General features: G+C 43.4%; 1 protein-coding gene across 2 annotated transcripts in view; it reads right to left on the reverse strand.

The window, feature by feature from the left end:
* The window catches only part of NOL4 (nucleolar protein 4), a 428,096-nt gene that overhangs the window by 69,644 nt on the left and 337,127 nt on the right, over positions 1 to 21,325 (reverse strand). For both annotated transcript variants that reach the window (XM_073631542.1, XM_073631541.1), the window contains exon 6: positions 16,102 to 16,385. In XM_073631542.1, the coding sequence (XP_073487643.1) occupies positions 16,102 to 16,385 (284 nt within the window). The remainder of the gene's footprint in view (positions 1 to 16,101; positions 16,386 to 21,325) is intronic.

Raw genomic sequence — 21,325 nt, forward strand, 5'->3', positions numbered from 1 at the left:
GCTCGGTCTTCAACAAACTAGCTTCTGTCAATTACCTTTTCCTCTCCAAATCCTTTAATCTATTTGCTATTACCAAAACCTGGCTCCAGCAATTCAACACTACCCCTCCAGCTGCCCTGCCCCACAGTGGCCTTCTCTGGACTCACTCCACCAGACCCAGTGGACGAAAAGGAGGTGGCGTTGGACTTCTCCTCTCCCCACAATGTACCTTCCAGGTTCTTCCCACACCTCCCTCTCTTTCACCCTGCTCTTTCGAAGTGCACTCACTGCATTTGTCTTTTCTCTCCAGCTTGTCTGAGGGTCGCAGTCATTTATCGGCCTCCTGGACCAGTGTCACGCTTTCTGAATGACTTCTCTGCATGGCTACCCTACTTTCTCTCCTCTGAAGTACCTGCCATCATCCTAGGTGACTTTAACATTCCAATCAATGTTAATACTGCAACCACTTCTCAGCTACTCAACCTAACCTCCTCTTTTAACCTAACACAATGGACACAAACCACCACTCACTCCAACGGCAATACTCTCAACCTTGTATTCTCCCATCGCTGCACTCCCTGCAACCTCTCGAACACCCCCCTTTCCTCTCTCTGATCACAACCTTATCCGTTTCACATTCTCCTTGTCTCCTACCTCCCATGCTGCCAACCCACAAACCACCACCCACAGAAACCTTTGCAACCTCAACACTTCCCTTCTTCATTCTGCTACTGATGGCCTTTACGACAAAATCTCACCCCTGTCCTGCCCAGACCTAACCACTTCCATCTACAACAACACGTTGTCATCCCCCCTAGACGTACATGCTCCTCTTTCTACACGCAGAACCAGGCCCCATCTGCCACAACCCCCGCAAACAGACGACACCAGAAGTCTCAAGAGACGCAGCCGTGCTCTTGAGCGAGCATGGCGTAAATCTACAGTATCTCACAAAAGTGAGTACACCCCTCACATTTTTGTAAATATTTTATTTTAATCTTTTCATGTGACAACATTGAAGAAATTACACTTTGCTACAATGTAAAGCAGTGAGTGTACAGCTTGTATATCGGTGTAAATTTGCTGTCCCCTCAAAATAACTCAACACACAGCCATTAATGTCTAAACCACTGGCAACAAAAGTGAGTACAACTCTAACTGAAAATGTCCAAATTGGGCCCAAAGTGTCCATATTTTGTGTGGCCACCATTATTTTCCAGCACTGCCTTAACCCTCTTGGACATGGAGTTCACCAGAGCTTCACAGGTTGCCATTGGAGTCCTCTTCCACTCCTCCATGACGACATTACGGAGCTGGTGGATGTTAGAGACCTTGTGCTCCTCCACCTTCCATTTGAGGATGCCCCACAGATGTTCAATAGGGTTTAGGTCTGGAGACATGCTTGCCAGTCCATCACCTTTATCCTCAGCTTCTTTAGCAAGGCAGTAGTCTTCTTGGAGGTGTGTTTGGGGTCGTTATAATGTTGAAATACAGCCCCGCGGCCCAGTCTCCGAAAAGAGGGGATCATGCTCTGCTTCAGTATGTCACAGTACAGGTTCCATCAATGAACTGTAGCTCCCCAGTGCCAGCAGCACTCATGCAGCCCCAGACCATGACACTCCCACCACCATGCTTGACTGTAGGCAAGGAACACTTTTCTTTGTACTTCTCACCTGGTTGCCACCACACACACTTGACACCATCTGAATCAAATAAGTTTCTCTTGGTCTCATCAGACCACAGGACATGGTTCCAGTAATCCATGTCCTTAGTCTGTTTGTCTTCAGCAAACTGTTTGCAGGCTTCCTTGTGCATCATCTTTAGAAGAGGTTTCCTTCTGGGACGACAGCCATGCAGACCAATTTTATGAGCACTGACAGGCTGCCCCCCACCCCTTCAACCTCTGCAGAAATGCCAGCAGCACTTATACGTCTATTTCCCAAAGACAACCTCTGGATATGACGCTGAGCATGTGCACTCAACTACTTTGGTTGACCATGGCGAGGCCTGTTCTGAGTGGAACCTGTCCTGTTAAACCACTGTATGGTCTTGGCAACCGTGCTGCAGCTCAGTTGCAGGGTCTTGGCAATCTTCTTATAGCCTAGGCCATCTTAATGTAGAGCAACAATTCTTTTTTTCAGATCCTCAGAGAGTTCTTTGCCATGAGGTGCCATGTTAAACTTCCAGTGACCAGTATGAGAGAGTGAGAGTGATAACACCAAATTTAACACACCTGCTCCCCATTCACACCTGAGACCTTGTAACACTAACGAGTCACATGACACTGGGGAGAGAAAATGGCTAATTTGGCCCAATTTGGACATTTTCACATAGGGGTGTACTCACTTGCCAGCGGTTTAGACATTAATGGCTGTGTGTTGAGTTATTTTGAGGGAACAGCAAATTTACACTGTTATACAAGCTGTACACTCACTACTTTACATTGTAGTAAAGTGTAATTTCTTCAGCGTTGTCACAGGAAAAGATAGAATAAAATATTTACAAAAATGTGAGGTGTGTACCCTCACTTTTGTGAGATACTGTGAATCCCTGCAAGACTTTTTTTTTTTATAACAAAAGAGATGTGCTTTATTGTCACAGAACGTAAAAATACAAAATACCAATTGACATAGTACATAACACTTCATGGAAGATATACATGCCTTTACATAGATCAAGTTAGCATGTACAGATTGGAGGGTAGCATACAAGAATATCAATACTATATATAAAATCCCCCCCCCCACTTTTCCCTAAACCTAGAAGCCCTCCCACCTGACAGACAAAATATTCTCAAAACACTGCATGCCACTAGGAGGATAGCCACGGAGTCCATACTTTTTCAAATTTCCATGACAGCCTCGGTTAATATATGTCATTTTATACATGGGAATGGCTGCCTCAATCTGTGCTTCCCAGGCTGCAATGGACGGAGCGGACGGGTCAATCCACTTCATGAGGATCTCCTTTTTGGCATAAAAAAGAAGATATGATATTAATAATTTAAGATGATAGGGTCGTTGTTCGTCATCGTGGACCCCCAGCAGAGCTAGCCCTGGAGAGGCTGGGATAGATATTTGTAACCTGGAATTGATCTCTCCAAAAATCGCAGACCAAAATATCGCTATAATGGGGCACTCCCAGAACATATGAAAGAACGTTCCAATTTGAACCTTACATTTAGGGCATAGGAGGTCTTTGTCAGGGAAGATACTATGGAGTCTCTGAGGGGTGTAATAAACCCTATGGATAAATTTAACCTGAATTAATTTGTCTTTAGATGCTATCACTAGTTTAGGGCCATATTCCAGACAATCCTCATATCCCTCCTTGTCTAGCGATGGTATGTCTGCACGCCATCTCTCCCATAATTTCTCCACCTTGGGAGAATCCCTGCCCAAGAGTGCATTATAAAGGGTAGAGAGGGGTTTAGAGACATCTCCGAGGGATAGAAGTTCTTCAATGGGATCAGCTTGAAGGTTGGGAGTTTGTGGAAACTGAGCCCTAGCCGCGTGTCTAAGCTGCAGGTATCTGAACCTCATCCATTGGGGTAAATTAAACTTAGCTGTCATTTCTGGTAGAGAGAGCAATTCCCCTCTGGGTATTATTTGCCCCAGAGTTGTAATACCATATCTAGCCCAAACCTGCGGGTCTGGGATAGTACGGAAGTGCTTTAGAGCTGGTTTCCCCCATAAGGGATGGGCTGGTGATAATTGACCCGGCTTGAGGTACCTTCGTCTAGCCACCACCCAAACCTTCCACGTTGCCTTAGTAGGCCCAGGGACCTCAGGGTAGGCCCCCGGTCCCCTGTAGGGAAAGTTACGGAGGTCAGTTAGTGAGCCCAAACAGTTTGCCTCAAGGCAGACTGCTGCATTAATTCTGGAGCCCTGAAACCACCAGTGGACCGACACCAACATAGCTGCCCGAAAATAAATCTGAAAATTAGGGAGAGCCAAGCCCCCCAAATCAGCAGGCAACCACAGTGTGGAGCGCGCCAACCTAGGGTTACCCCCACCCCAAATAAAAGAACCCACTAAGCGATCAATTTCCTTAAAGAATGAAACAGGGACCCAAACTGGGCAATTTCTGAACAGATAGTTAAATTTAGGTAATATCATCATCTTAAGGAGATTGATGCGCCCCAAAAGATTTAGTGGCAAGTTTTCCCATGCAGAGCATTTTGTACGTAAGGTATTCAAGACTCGGGTTAGATTCTTTACAATAATCAGAGGGGTTTCTCGTAATCACGATCCCGAGGTATTTGAACTCCTTCACCCATTGCAACGGGGAGGAGTGAGGTCCAGAGGTAGCACCATCATCCAGAGGGAACAAACCCGATTTTGTCCAGTTGATTTTTATACCGGATAATCCCCCAAAGTTATCAAAAATTTGCAGGGCAGCTTGAAGAGAATGGCCAGCGTCATTCAGGTATAAAAGCGTGTCATCGGCATAGAGGGAGAGGCGCTCTTCCATCATACCCACCCGCAGGCCCTGGACGTCTGGAGCACTCCTGATGGTAATTGCCAGGGGCTCCAGCGCCAGGGCGAACAGGCTGGGGGAGAGCGAACATCCCTGCCTCGTACCGTTATACAAATTAAAAGAGTCCGAGACCCAGTTGTTAGTACGGACGCGAGCTCTGGGAGTATGGTACAACAATCGAATACCATGAATAAACTTGGGACCAAATCCGAATCTATGCAATACCTCCCATAAATAGTTCCATTCCACCGAATTGAAAGCCTTTTCGCATCTAGAGAGGCAATAACTCTGGACCCGGGGTTATTGTGCGAGATAGTTAGGTTAAGAAATAGGCGTCTAATATTTATGGCGGTTCCTTTGCCCGGCATAAAACTGGTTTGATCAATGCCAATTAGGTCTTCTATGACATGAGATAGACGGGTAACCAAGACCTTAGCAAAGATCTTGGCGTCCACATTAATTAATGAAATGGGCCTGTAGGATGCACAGTCAAGTGGATCCTTACCAGGTTTAGGAACCAATACAATTACCGCCTCATTCATTGAATCGGGTAAGGCCTCCAATGTTGCAAATTTAGAAAGTAGCGAGGTTAACTTAGGAGCAAGCAGCTCAGAAAAATTAGAGTAAAATTCAGACGGTAAACCATCCGCCACAGGTGCCTCCCCCCCCCCCGGAGATGTCCCATGGCAATTTGAATCTCTTCAAATGTGAAATCCGCCTCCAGGCCCTCCCTGGCTTCCTCAGCCAGGACTGGAATGGACAGGGAATCAAAAAACAAGGACAGGGAGGAGCCAGAAGCAGCAGCCCTAGAGGAGTACAATTCCTGGAAATATTCACGAAAACGGTCATTAATATTATTGGGTGCCGTAAGAACCTGGCCAGAACTATCCCTAATGGATCCTATGGGGGTAGAGGGTATGTTACCTTTAGCCAGCCATGCAAGAAGTTCCCCATTCTTCCCACCATGTTCAAATACTCGTTGGGCCGAGTATAATAGGGCTTTGTCCATCTGAGCCATCCTAGCTGTGGATAAGCTACACAGAGCTTGCTTCCATGCCCTATTCCAGTCATCTCCCGGAGCAGAGACAAAATCAGCCTCCAGTGCAGCAACCTGTGTTTCAAGGTTTTCCAGGGAACGAGCAGATTCACATTTAAGTCGAGCAATGCTAGTCCCAAATTCCCCTCTAACCCAGGCCTTAAAGGAGTCCCATAGAATAGGTGGGGCAGCAGAGTCAGCATTGCCCATCCAAAAGTTACAGATGGAAGCTGTAAGAGGTTCCTGCAGCCTCTCATCATTAGCCCAAAATCTGGACAGCCGCCAGAGGCGGGTTCGGGGGGGTAGTCAAAGTCAGCGTCAAGCATAATGGAGCATGATCAGCGATTCCCCTGGGAAGCACACACAAGTCCTGAACATATTGTAGTGCAGGGCCGGAGGCATACACTAGGTCTATTCTAGAAAGAGTTTTGTGTGATGCAGAATGGCAAGTAAAGACCTTGACCGTCGGGTGCATGTGCCTCCACACGTCAGTGAGGGCAAAAGTGTCAGCCCACTGTCTGAGATCTGGAGTGTCTCGAGCCGACCGGTGCAACCTATCAAGTTCCCACGAGGGAACCATTATGAAGTCCCCTAGGAGAAAGACCAATCCAGTGTCAAATTGCACCACAATTTGCATGATCTCGTGAAGGATTCTGCCAGAGGCTGGTGGGGGGATATAAATTCCAACTAGTACCACATCCTTATCATAGATATTAGCATGCACAATAATAAATCTCACCTCTTTGTCAGTTTTGACCTCCAGAAGCCTAAACGGCAGTGTCTTGTGAACCAAGATGCTGACCCCATGGGCATAAGTAGAAAAGGTGGAATGATAATTTAGGCCAACCCAGGCTTTCTTAAGGCAAATAGTCTTGTTATTCTGCAGATGTGTTTCCTGGAGGATACAGATCTGTGGGTTATGTTTATGTAGGAAACGGAACACCAGAGAGCGCTTCACGGTAGTGTTAAGACCCCGTACGTTCCATGAGATCACCTTAAACTCGGCCATTAGATGGGAAATGTATTTAGTAACCAGCCCGGGGGAGCAGCATCAGGCCCCAGTATTAAACACTGTGTCATGCACATCACCATGTCAAAAGATCCTTTTAGAGGTATAGACAAACTAAAGCACCTGTAAAAAAAGAAAACAAGTAACAAAAATAAACCCAACAATCTTCTCCCCCTCCCACCCCGCATCCCCCACCCCAACTTAGGAATGCTTTGTTCCCCAAACATCAAACACCCAATGTCAGGGAGCGTGAACCAGTGGGTGCAGACTTAGTGTGAGAGTGATGAGAGGCTCCGCCGCCAATAGGAAGTAGGAGAAAAATTTCAAACAACAGAAAAGTTATCAGGCTGCTCCAATGCTTATCTGCATGAAAAGGAAGAAAAACAAAAAAGGGGGGAAAAAGGAAAAATGAAGGAAACCAAGGGGATATGGTCGCTTCACATAACCATGAGTCCATAACATTCAGGGAAAGTCAGTTCACCAGGGTGTGATCTTTCACAATTATTAGAGGCACTTGTCTTCCCAGGACACCTCTAGGATCATCAAACTTCACAATAGCAGGTTGTCAAGAAGAGGCAAGCATGGCAGTCAGTATGCATGGCAAATAATCATGTGGAAAATGAGATTTAACCTTGCAGTACATTAAGTTAGCACTAGAGTCCGCCAGTTACCAGCCTGTAGGAATCAGGTAAACCAGGGGAGATCCATTTTAGAAGGAGAGCATACACTTTCATTGCTGCAGCAAGCAATTCACTAATTTTCTACCTTCCTTGCTCAGGTTCCCTGAGTATACTGGAAACAGGGAAGTAATGCAGATCGAATGTGAATGCATAAAATGGTAGTCTTAGTGGCAGATATCACCTGGCATTGCCAGGGGCACAAAACTTGAGATTCGGACATTTAGTCAATAACCAAAGGCACAAAAGGTGCAACATAGCCTCACTTATGGGCAGGACACGGTCATCTTACAACTGACAGTAATTAGCGATTTGAAGGAAGTGATTCTAGCCATGTGGAAGCATCCCTAGGGGATGTAAAAAATCTAGTAGTCTCCCCATCCTGAACCCGGAGACATGCAGGAAAAAGAATGCTGTAGCGAATGCCCTTAAGGCGCATGGCTACTTTTACCTGATCAAAAGAGCGTCTGAGATTTTGAGTTTCTACTAAATAATCAGGAAAGATAAGTAACTTGCTGTTCTGATGTTGCAATTCTCCCTTCACTCTGGCTGCCCTGAGCACCTCATCTCTATCCCGCAAATTCAGAAACTTCAAAATAAAGGTGCGCGGCGGCGCTCCAGGAGGGCCTGATTTGGGTGGTATCCGATGGGCCCTCTCTACCGCATAAAATGGCGAAAACTGGGCTGTAGGGAGAAGGGTACGGAGTGGCTCTTCAATAAATTCCGTTGGACGTTGACCCTCAGACCGTTCTGCCAGGCCAACAATGCGGAGATTGTTCCTCCTATTGCGGTTCTCTGCATCTTCGTATTTATATTCCAGAGCTCTTATTTTAGTATGGAGGGCACGGAGATCAGCTCCATGGCTCTCCACAGTGTCCTCCACGTGTCCCAGGCGCTGCTCAGCAGTAGATAGTCTGGAACGTATTTTGTCCATATCCAGCCTTATCAATCCCACATCCAATTGTACCGCATCCACTTTAGTGGTTAGGGCAGTGAGAGAAGCTTGGCAATTGCCTATAGCTGCCAGCACATCAGCCAAGCCTGGCTGTGTAGAGGAGGATTGTCCCGGCTGCTCAGTTTGGGATGCCATGTCTGTAAGGGCGCGCTTCCCGGCCCCCACGCGGTCGACACAGGCCGCCTCTCTGTCACAGGGGGGATTGCAGCTTCTTACCACTTCCTTTTGTAGCCCGGGCCGAGCGGCGGTACATGTAGAGGATTTGTGCTGGTATTCAGGCTCTTTTAGCCAGTTTGTATAGGGAAACAGCCTAGGATCTCAGCGGAGCTCTCAGAGAAACGTCCGCTCACAGCGCCATCTTGGCCACGCCTCCCCCCTTCAAGACTTTACCCTCTACAAATCTGCCCTTCTCAAATACAACTCCTTCCTCCACACTGCTAAACAAACCTACAACACTCTCATCAAAACCCTCTCATCCAAACCTCGTCAACTCTTTTCTACCCTTAATTCCTTACTTCACCCCCCACTGCCCCCACCCACCAACTTGCTTACCACTCAACAGATTGCCAACCATTTCAAAAGCAAAATCGACACAATTCGCAAGGAGATATCCAGTATTCAACTTCCTCCCCTACCCAACACATCAGGTCCAACACCACACTCAATACTCTCCTCCTTCTGCCCAGTTACCACCAATGAAGTTGATAAACTCCTCTCCATGACCCACCTCACCACCTGTCCCCTGGACCCTGTCCCCTCACAATTACTGCATCCACCTTCCCACTCGATCCTAAACTCCCTAACCCACATCTTCAACCTCTCCATCTCCTCCAACACCTTTCCTTCCCCGCTCAAACATGCACTGGTTACCCCCATACTTAAAAAACCCTCACTAGACCCCACCTGTTTGACTAACTTAAGACCCATCTCCCTGCTCCCATTTGCCTCCAAGCTCATCGAACGCCTTGTCCATGAACGAATGAGTCACTACTTCACAAACAACAACCTTCTTGACCCCCTACAATCCGGCTTTCGTCCACAACATTCCACTGAAACTGCCCTACTAAAACTCACCAATGACCTACTAACTGCTAAAACCAATGGCCATTATTCCATACTCATACTCTTAGACCTCTCTTCTGCCTTCGACACAGTTGACCACCTGCTCCTCCTCAGCAAACTACACTCCCTTGGCCTCCGTGATTCTACTTTATCCTGGTTCTCCTCCTACCTATCTCAGTGCACTTTCAGTGTCACTTACAACTCCATCATCTCCTCTTTTATTCTTTGTTGGGGTACCCCAAGGCTCCGCCCCTCCTATTCTCGTTCTATACCTCTTCCCTGGGCCAGTTGATAACCTCCCATGGCTTCCAATACCACCTCTATGCCTATGACACCCAGATCTATCTCTCCACTCCTCAACTCACCCCTTTGATCTCCTCATGGATCTCAAACTTACTGAATGACATATCGGTATGGATGTCACACCACTTTCTCAAATTCAATCTTTTTAAAACTGAGCTTGTTATATTTCCTCCTTCCTGGTCCTCCCCCATGACTTTACCTTTAAGATCATGTGTGGTCCCTCCACACATGCCAGGGTGTTGGGTGTAATCCTTGACTCTGACCTCTCCTTCAGCCCCCACATCCAATCACTGGCTAAATCCTGCCGCCTTAACTTCTGCAACATCTCCAGAATTCAACCCTTCCTGACTAATGACACCACAAAGCAACTTATTCACTCCTTGATTAGTTCCTGCCTTGACTACTGCAACTCTCTCCTTAATGGCCTACCCTTATGCAGGCTATCCCCCTTCAGTCTATTATGAATGCTGCTGCTAGACTAATACACCTCACTAACTGATCTGTGACTGCTGCCCCTCTCTTCCCCTACCGCACCGTATGAAATTAAAAATGCTAACCACAACATACAAGGCCATCCACAACATCGCCCCCAGCTACATCGCCAACCTCATCAGAAGATATTGCTCAAATCATCCCCTCCTTTCCTCCCAGGACCTCCTGCTCTCTAGCTCCCTTGTTACCTCCTCTCATGCTCGCCTTCAGGACTTCTCCAGAGCCTCTCCCATCCTCTGGAACTCCCTGCCCCGGTATATCCGATCGGCCTGTCCACCTTTAGGAGATCCCTGATAACTCACTTATTTAGGGAAGCCTATCCCACACCCACCCAACAACTGTCCCCGAGCCAGCCCCATCAAATCATTCCCCGCATCCATTACCTTTTGTACCACCACCCCCTCCCTTTAGAATGTAAGCTCTATGAGCAGGGCCCTCCTGTCCCTTCTGTATTGAACTGTACTGTAATTGTGCAGTCCCCCCTCTACATTGTAAAGCACTGCATAAAATATTGGTGCTATATAAATCGTGTATAATAATAATAATAATAAATAAAGAATGTTTCAAAAAAAATATGCTAAATTAAATGGTAATGTGGATGGACAGTAACTTTAAATTATAGAGTTTTCTGTTCAACTAGAAGGGAAAATATACGGAATTTATAATGAACACCATTGTGTAGAACTAGATGGCAGGAAGCAAAGGCTATCTGTATAATGCGCAAATATGGCAGCCCCTATGTATATATATAATTATTAAGAAAAACATTAACATATTGATGTGATTTTTTTTACCTACAACTAATCACTTCTACATGTATATTTAAAAGACCTTGACAAAACCACATTCCATTTGAAGTGAATTTCTTATCACTGAAACACAAAGCTAATGCACAGGCGCTAGTAGGACACTGAAGATAGGCAGACCTGGGGGGTGGTTGGTTTTTTGGTTGTTGGCGACATTTGGGGCGGTGCGGGGAGAAGAGGCAAAAAAGATAAGTAGACTTATCCTTAAGTCCTGAGTCACTATATTTATTTTATTACTTTTACAAGTTCAATTGCTATACTATTCTATGTATCTAATATTGTTATTTTTCAAATATAACTTTAATAACTCATACACCCATAATAATGGTTTTCTGAGGCATTCTTGGATTTCTGAAGTGATGGCTCAGCACTAGCTGTTCCTTTTGTGACTGTCTATGCCTTTCTGAACCTTTACATTGTCCCATTTGAACACAAGGCAGGGTTAAAGCGTTTAAAAAAAAAAAAAGGATCCTGTTCCTTTAAAGCATGTTATACAGCATAGTGCATGTGCTGTGTAATTTGGCCCTCTGCATTACCTGAAAAACCTGGTTGATCCTGCCTGGTTCTACCCTCCTCTCTGTAAACTGACCACAGTTTATCATGGCCGCTTAGCCCTGACACAGTGGTCAATTTATGTGCCTCCGTCATCCACTCTCTCCTCTTCTCCCCCCTCCCTTCCTGCCTGTCAGCTTGTGACAGTGCCCACCCCTCCCCTCCTGCTGCTGAAATTACTTTTACATTTTCATATAATCCTCAATGGTTAATAATGTTAGGTGCCTCAGTGTCTGTGCGTTATAGAAAAATGCCGTTCTATACCTTATTTCAGAGCAGTCACCGGCCACCTCTCTCCTTCTCTCCTCCCGACTGATGTCAGCCGGGGTTCCTCAGCCCCTCCCGCTGTAGCTGTCAGATTGAGAAAGGAAAGAGGCGGCCGGTCACGTGAACAGGAATGGAATGTTTTTTAAAAAACACAGACACTGGGGCACCTAACATTATTAACCACAGAGGATTATATGAAGACAACACAGTGGCTTAACAACGAATTTAAGCTAGTCCTTTAACTCATTCAGCAGTGTACAAAATTAAGCTTCAGCTATTCTCCTCTGAAAACAGGCATTTGTTCAGTATAGCAGTTAAAGTTATTCTGGTAAACATTAGACCAGTGCTCAACATGTTGTATGGAAATAATAAGTATTCTTAGACAACATTTCACATTAAAGAGGAACTTCAGTCCTCTGGTTAGTGGCTCCAACCCCCTCCGGTGTCACTATTATGGAGCGTGGCAGATGTGCCTAGGGGCATTGGCCGACCCTTGAGTCCTGACAGAGCCCCTCTGCACATTTGCACACGTGTAGGTGATCTTTCACACATGTGCAAAGGCAGAGAAGGTTTGGGACTTTTCCAAATATTCATCTTTGCACATGCACCAGAAATCCAATGCAAGTGCATGTTCAAAGAAACCCGCGCATGCGCAGATGTGTTGCAGGGCTCACTCAGGGCCCAAAGCCCTGTGGCCAATTTGTGCACATGCAGGGGGGTGGGGGACAAAGCTTTAAGTCTCACCTAGGTGAGAATTGCGAAAGTGCACAAATAAATGGCATCAATTTAAAAAAATATTTTTAAATGTAAGAGGAAGGGGGGAGGAGGCAAGGCAACATGACATGTACTTTAAGGTGAAGGTCTTTTTATTCTTATCAATTGAATTGATTTATAATAGAAATTACTAACTAATGACTAGCAATGTAAAAGAAACTTTAAGACTTTTCACTGGCTGACCATCAATGATCAATGTAAAGGGGGGGGGGGCTTTAATCGGACATTTCCACTTACTAACTACCATTGTACATAGAATTTTACAAGGACCTTTGTGCTGATTGATCACCAGTGTAAATGTGGCTTTAAGAGGGTCTTTCCTCTGACTTAACCATCAATGTAGAGAAGGTTTTCATTAAGGTGCAATATTACATTCACCAAGCATGTAGACATAGTGGTAAACCCATCATCTGCTATGCCAGCTGTTTCAAAAGCACTCCCTCTGTCTACAAAACATCCAGCTTAAGCAGACTAAACATTGTTGTTACTGATATGTAAATTTTGACTTTTTTGTCAAATGTCAATATTAAAAGTGGTTCTTCAGTCATTTCTTTAAAAATTAAATCTAAACAAAAACTGTAGCTGCTGATTTTTAATAGACTCTAATCCGTCCAGGAATCCAGCACCATCCTGACCCCCAACTGGTTTCTTCATCGATCTTCAGATCCCAGTGCTGGTTTGTTAACTGTGGGCAGCCAGCTGTGACTCCTTGCAGCTTCACAGCCGGCTGCCCACTGAGCATGCATGAACCACATTGCACCCTGTTAGTGGGGGGGGGGGGGCATTTTCTGATTGGCTTGCCTAGGCGATCCGAGTGAAAATGGAAGCAGGTACCTGTCAAAACCAGGTATCCATTCCCCCCAAAATATTTTGAAATCCCAAAAGCTGAGAAGGAGGAAGAGAGTAATGTCCCCTTTTGGGTGAAGTTATGCTTTAGGCACCAATCTTCATCGCTAGCCACTTCTGCTGTCTTCCTATGCTTGTCTGGCTGCTGCCCTACAGAAGTGAATGACCACATCAATGTCATATTAGGAGCAGAGGTGTTTTTGAGCATGCTGTAATTGTCCACCTGGCTTCACATTCTCTAAGCAGTGTGAGAGTCACTTATGTTTGCCACTAATTATGCATGGGTGAGTTGTTTATAAGCTAGTTAATATTTGGGAGTGGTTTCTGTAATAAGGCAAAGGTTGCTATATAGAAGGCATTTTAATGACAACCGGTGTGAAAAAGATAAAAACACAGAGGCGATTAAGACACCAAAGACCACCAATGAGTAGAGAGTATAAATAATGGTGCAATGTAGGCCACTAGTGATCAGTAGCACAGGGGTCTATTACTTTTTCAAAATGCCAGGTGTGATAAAGAGGTAATGGAAAGGGTTAGGGTATTCCCACTAATAGTTTGCTGTGGGTCACTTTGATTTGAGTCAGTAAATTTTGATGTTTAGCAAGGAGAGAATGTACTATAGCTGAAAGGATAACTGCAGTTATAAAAAAACATACTTGCAGATTTAAGCATGAAAAAAATATTGCATATAGGGTAATTAGACCTACAGTATGTACTGTTACAAAACTAAAATAGAACTGCTTGGCCTGTGGTAGTCTAAGCCCTTGACAAATAGACAGTGGCCACATTCACTTAACTCCCACATGCAAAGGGCTCAGGATACTAAACCAACATTTTTGTTGTAATAATTATCTGGCCATGATTATCCTTGCATGAAAATTTCACATGTTTAAATCCCCAAAAGTTGTTATAAATAAATGCTATCCACCAAGATTTGTCACCTGAGGAACCTGGCTGAAAAAAAAGTCAGGCTAACTTCTTCTATGAAAAGGATTAGCTCAAAAATAGTAATTGTTAGCAAATACACCCCATATAGCATACTGCTTTTGACATCTGATTAACTACATTTTGTTGAGAACAATACACACATTTTCTTCACTGGCTGTGCTAAGAACACATTCTTTTAAATCTCTCAGGATGTAGAATTTTTTTATTTACGAAAGTAAAATTGCCCAAGCAATTCTCCCCCAAGGAATAAGTGACCTAGTATCCCCTCAGGAAAGTTAGAATTCATCACATTTCACAAAAGTGTTTGGGAACTTGATGATCAGACTTCATTTATTTTAAAGAAACCCATACCATCATTTCTTAAAAGGTAACAAAATGTAAACTTGTCATGTTATCTTCCATGATGGCAACTAACTTGGGGACAACAGAACTTTGTTGTAACAACATAAGAATGTTATTGCCTAAATGGTACCTTTGGAAAACCTTTTTTTTTTACTTTGCTTAACAAATATTTAAAGAATTAGGGTAGGTAGACACTGTGCATGGTTCCCAGTGATAAAAGTTGTAATGTATTTTGAAATGATCTCATTTAAGGCCTGCTATAGTCCTGTATGTCCATGCAGTATGCTTATGCTTGTTACAATGACAGCGCATGCAGCACAGGTTGTCTAAACATGGGAATTGGAGGTCACCACTTTCCAATTTGAATTTTTCCAAACAAGTTTGTTTTTGATTGGTTGCTACGTACATTAGTATAGTATGAAAGGGTTAAGCCATATTTTTTTTTTACATGAAATGATATATAAGCTGAAACAGACTTTGGCAGTTAGCATTGTTCCTGAATAGACTGGCTAAAATAGCTCTGTGTAAATCTTTACTTTTTCCACTAGAGAACAACAAAAAGTATCACAGTACCCATATCTGAATGTTCCTTTCACTGGTGGATAATAAATATCTCAGATAGGATGAGTTTAATTTACCTGCAGTGAATTAAATTTCCCTCAAACAGAGAATGGGTGTAAACATAAACACAGGTGCACAAACCCTCTTATAAGATTTATATCATATAAATTAGATAATGTATACAGTATGTGCGGTATATTCTGTATAAATATTAAAGGATAAGTTCACCTTTTAGGTTGGGTTCACACTGATGCGAATTGGATGCGGATTTCTCCGCATCCAATTTGCATGACAGGAGAATGTGACTGGCTCTCAATAGAGCCAGGGCGGTCGTGGTCCGAATTGTAGAAGGGTCCTGTGCATCTTCTGGTCCATTTCAGGTGCGAATTCAGGCAAAAATTCGGAGGTGATTCGCACCTGAAATGGTGAACAGGGGTGCACTGGACCCCCTGCTGTGAGCCGTGGCCGCAGCTGGTGTGAACCCAGCCTTAAGAAAAAATAATAAATGCACATATCTTTGCAGAAAAACAAAATGTGCATTTATTTATTTTTTCACCAGGAACCTGAAAAGCATTGCACTTGTGCTCAGTGGATCAGGGGTGCAATGTCAGGCTTCTGCGTGGGGAGAGACTGCAGGAGCTGGAACATGTTACATGTCCACCCTAAATACAGGTGGGAAAGGTAACATGTTCCGAAAGGTGAACTTAGCCTTTAAGATTGTGTGAATGTGAACTTTCATAGTGCTGATTATGATAGCCTGTATAAAGATATTCGTTTCACAATAATTATAGCTCAAAATGTTGAAGTGGTGGGATTGGTGTGAGCCAATGACAGAGAGAGCTATACTAGCTGCAACATTGCTATCAAAAGGCCTCTGAAAATGGCCCAGACAAAAGAGGACAAGCTGATCTTTCAGGCTGAGGACTGGCCATAAGGCCAACTATTCAAAAATGTAATAAAAATATAATTATTTGCTAAAAGTAGCTGGACGTATAATATTTTATAGAACTTACCTTGCTTCCATTCTCTCTTGTTTCCCGCTCCATCTTGATATCGGCCATTAAGAAGTTTTTGTACTTTGTTTTTCCATTACTAGTATGATCATCTATTTGCAATTCAGAATTTATTGGTGCTGACAGTGGACAGTCACTCAAATTCAAGGGCTGTTCATCTTGCTCAGAACTAGCTTTTCCATTGCTGCTGGCTTCCGTCACCTCCCTGCTGAGTGTTCCTCCTGGTGGATTTGAGCTGTGTCCTAGGGTATCATTACCACTCAAACTCTCTGGAGCGGAATCATCTGCAAAACATATATTTTAAACAGCTGCTTAGTTTTTCATACTGTCTATGAGACCAAGAGTTTGTTCACTTTTTTTTCTTTTTTACCACAGCTAAAGTCATCACAATACCTAAACCTCAAACAAAATGTTTATTAATCAGAGTGTATTTCACATCAACCAATTGCTCTCAACAACACTACAAAGCTGGACAAGGAGGTCTTTGGAATATGAACATTTTTCAAGACCACTAAATAAAGTGCTGTGTGATTTGGATTCCAAGGCAATAGCTGAGACATAGCAAGACGCTGGAAACAAGTTTCTGTGCCTTTATAAGATGACAAACAGTTATAATATGGTATAAAAAGTTATGTAATTAGCTATTCAAATGTAACATTTAACACTTATTGTATACTAAATGACACTAGCCATAAAAAATCAGTTTTGAAAAGACACTATTTATAGAGACAATTGTAATGCAGTTTACCAATCTATTTATGTAAATTAAAGCTGAAGTCAGTCAGTGCAGATACAAAACATCCCCAAATAATGCAGTTATATATGCATTAACAACATAATGCAGTATATGTATTATTATGTGCAACTAACATAAGTGCCCCAATATGTCTTAGTACCAGCCTCTTGAACTCAATGTGTACTTAGCACACAGACTGTGAGAGGGAAGAGAAGCATTAGGAGCCAGCCAGGTGTGTTGCTGTGCATGCATGCTGACAAGGACTATGCCGACAGATGGAGTGAGAAGAGAGATGACCCCCATCTGCTACCTATTAACCGTTCAGTTGACCAGGTAATATTGAGGCTATATTGCATATCAGCAGTAGAGAGGTCAGGTTACCAGCCTTACTATGCAGACTAGCCAGGTTTATCTCATATCTCAGATTCATAGTATTTAGGTTTATCTCATGGCTGATTGGAAAGAAATACAAATCTTTTGGAAGATAAAAAGCACTCATATGCATTTTAACGCTGTATTTAGCCATTTGCTTTAAACCTTTTATTTCATTTTTTTTTCACACATGTCTAAATGTACATTTTAGGCCTGGAGATTACTTAAAACCCCATACAATAAAATGGTGCCAGTTGTCATTTTTTATGTCAAACAATATTTGCACTACTATTTATTACTATATTTTAAGTAAAAAAAACTGTTACATTTATTTTAACACATAGACACACACACACACACACGGCTTCTAATTTTATACAAAACATAAAAGATGAGACAGAGTTGAGTAATTAGGCATAAAAAATGTCAAGACTCAAAACTGAGTGCACCCACAACATGGTGACAAACTACAATACCCAAACGTGTCTATTGTCAACACTTTATAAGTCTTCACAGGTCATCAGCTTAGAGTTAACCATACGGTAAATGATGGTCCTAAAATTATTACTCTCATTCCGGTGTGCACGGTGATACCCAACATGTACAGTATTGTGCAATCATTTTTTTGTACATGTGTGCAAGGCAGCAAGGGGGCTTTAACGTGTTTTTTCTTTTTTTCTTTTATCATTTTATTTTACACTTTAATTTTTTTCCCCTTAACCTTATGGCAATCACAAAGGGGCTGATATGTCCCCTACTGTATAGAGCAGAACTTTTTTTAGTGGCAGATAATTTTTATGGAGACATCAGGGGTCCAAAAGATCCCAGATGTCTCCAAAAAGACTACCTGCCTCTCCTGCACTTTGATCAAGAAAACAGCATCCTCAATCAACTACTTTACCTGGTACCATGCGATCCCTTGCAGGCAAATGCACTGCGTTTGCTATCTGCATTTGTTGTGTCATTAACTTTACACTGACACCTGCTGCAGATCACAGACACAGCGCATTTTGAGTGTGGTGCAGAAAATATTCACAGAACGCAGGTTTCCAACACTGCATTCCAGTATGAACCAGCACTCAGGTTTAGGCCCTTAGCTGTCTGAGCTAGCATAGAACATTCTGAAATTGTTACAAATTAGGAAAGTATCATTTCAGCTACACTCTGTTCTTGAAACCTACTTACTAGCTTAATTTGGATTAAAATCAGTTTTGCAGAAAAAGCAATTACACTATAAAAAGGGTTTGAGGTTTTGCACAAAAATCAATAGAGTGACAAGTGCAAGTTGAATTTTACATATTTTATATTTTGGTGATTTTTAATTTCTTTTATGTATTGTATGATTATCATGTGCACGGTCATTATTGATACAGTAATACATTATCCTAAAAAACAAGGGATGCAATAAAATGCATACAAAAATATGACAATCCTAACTTATTAACTTATGTATTCAGTAGTTAATAGTAACCACACAAAAAAAAGCAATTAAGTCTGTTAGCTGGAAATACAGGCGTTTTTCTAGCTAGTAATCAGGCTGGAACTAAGTAAACATTAGAGAAAGAGGAGGGAGTCATTGACCATAATCACAGTTGTTTGACTGGGATGTTCTGATGAGAAGAATTAAAGGCTGTTTTATGCATACCAGAAATAAGAAACAGTTTCTGATGGGATATCTGATTATAATAATGCATTTAGTACACTCATTAGACTGTGTGGAAACATTTCTGCAATATCAAAATAGTGCTAGTGCTATGTTTCTGGAGGGAGTCTGCTGAATCTGCTGAGATGCACATGATTAATTCTTATCATTAAACCAGCCAGCGCATACTTCTCTTATGGTTCACAGTGATGGGTAGTTTTTCTACCTTATCAAAGCCATTCAGATTAGTATAACACTGAACCCCATAATAGTATTGGGTGAGAACAAACTGTCTTCATGGTACAAAATTTTGTCACAAAATGTTCTCGCTTATAGAAGTTGATTTACTAAAAGCAAATAGACTGTGCACTTTTCAAAATGCAGTTGCCCGTCTGCAAGTGCAGTTGCTACAGAGCTTAGTAATTGTGGTAAAGCTTCACTTTGCAAAGAATACCCAATCACACGCAAGGAAAATTTAAAAAAAAATGAATTTTTGCTTGCACATAATTGGATGATGGTAGTCAGTAGAGCTTTAGCTCATTTACTAAGATCTGGAGCAACTGCACATGCAGAATGCACAGTCTATTTGCCCTTAGTAAATCAACCCCATAGTTTGTCTTATTGTCTTTTTCACTTGAAGGTGCAACTATAAGTCTTGCAGGATACGGATTTTCATATCTATGGCCAGCTTCATTTCCCAGAGTTTTGCCACCAAATTGTCCAAGTGATCATGATACTCTTTACCACATACCATGTTCTTTGTTTTACTTGGCAAACTATTTGTATTCCTGCACAGCCAGTTTTATGATCTTAGCACTCTCGTAAGACAGCACAGGCCAGTCCTTTACCTCAAGAAAGTCAGATAGCTCTTCCTAATTTGCTGACTGGACAATGAAGCAGCAGTAGGACACTGATGAGATTATCCTTATGCTCCCTCCTCCTGTTAACATGCATAGCAGAGACTGATTGGCTCCTACTGCTGGCCCTCCCCCTCCCAGTTAGAGTACTGTTGTGCTGTGGATTACAACAGTCTGATATCAAGATATATTCCGTTTCTCTTAACAGATAGTCCTCCAAAATACTACAAACACTCCATGCCTAACAGCATCATCTAAACATTTTTTGAATGGAACAATAAAAGCATACCTCAAGAATTTAAAGAATCTGAAATAAAGCAGGGCAGCTGACAAATATTTGAATAATGTTACTGACAGCTATGCCTATTAAATATAAAATCTGATTATGAAAGTTGTTTTTCTAGTCAAAGGAAACCTGCAATGAGATAAAAACATAAGCCACCACAGATGCCTTACTGCTAATCATGCTAGTTGATTGGCTATCATGCTGATGTTCTGGCTTCAAACTCATATCTGCTGAGATTTGACATAGTTAATGCTAAGTCAGGACCAGAGTTCTCCAAACAGCAGGGAGCATGAACAACGCTGAATGCAGAGTTATAGGCCCGACTCAGCAGGGAGTGTTTCAGACCACTATAGAGAGATGACTTCTTCTCCAACTCTGCAGCTGCTGGGAGTGGACAGGCTTTTCTACTCAGGCTGTAGTTGCTTTATAAAGAAAATGATATGTAAGACATTGAGCACCTTTTGAATTAATGTACCTGGAATGAATTTAGCGGATTTAAACTGAAACCCCCCACCCTATGTGAATGAGTATGGGGTACATGGTACCCCTACCCATTCACCTAGGGAAGTGTCAATAAAAAAAACCACAGTACACAGGTTTCAAAATTAATTTATTGGGCAGCTCCAGTATCTTCTTCCGACTTCTCCCGGTGTTCCGCCTCTTCTCCCGGGCCCCGCCGCTATCTTCTTCCAGCTCTATTGCCAGCGAGGGGCCCGGTCTGCTGCCGCTGTCTTGTCGCCGCTGTCTCGCCGCTCCTTCTCTTCATCTCTTCTTCCGATGTTGACCCGACGCTCTCCCCGGCTGGAATGCTCTCTGTGCGCTCTGCTCTGACTTATATAGGCGGTGACCCCGCCCCCTTATGCCGTCACAGTCCCTGGGCATGCTGGGACTGTGACGTTTTAGGGGGCGTGGTCATCACCCGATGACCACGCCCCCTTATGCCGTCACAGTCCCAGCATGCCCAGAGACTGTGACGGCATAAGGGGGCGGGGTCACCGCCTATATAAGTCAGAGCAGAGCGCACAGAGAGCATTCCAGCCGGGGAGAGCGTCGGGTCAACATCGGAAGAAGAGATGAAGAGAAGGAGCGGCGAGACAGCGGCGACAAGACAGCGGCAGCAGACCGGGCCCCTCGCTGGCAATAGAGCTGGAAGAAGATAGCGGCGGGGCCCGGGAGAAGAGGCGGAACACCGGGAGAAGTCGGAAGAAGATACCGGAGCTGCCCAATAAATTAATTTTGAAACCTGTGTACTGTGGTTTTTTTTATTGACACTTCCCTAGGTGAATGGGTAGGGGTACCATGTACCCCATACTCATTCACATAGGGTGGGG

Source organism: Aquarana catesbeiana, linkage group LG05 (genome assembly GCF_042186555.1).
Source record: "Aquarana catesbeiana isolate 2022-GZ linkage group LG05, ASM4218655v1, whole genome shotgun sequence".
In the NCBI taxonomy this organism is placed as follows: domain Eukaryota; kingdom Metazoa; phylum Chordata; class Amphibia; order Anura; family Ranidae; genus Aquarana; species Aquarana catesbeiana.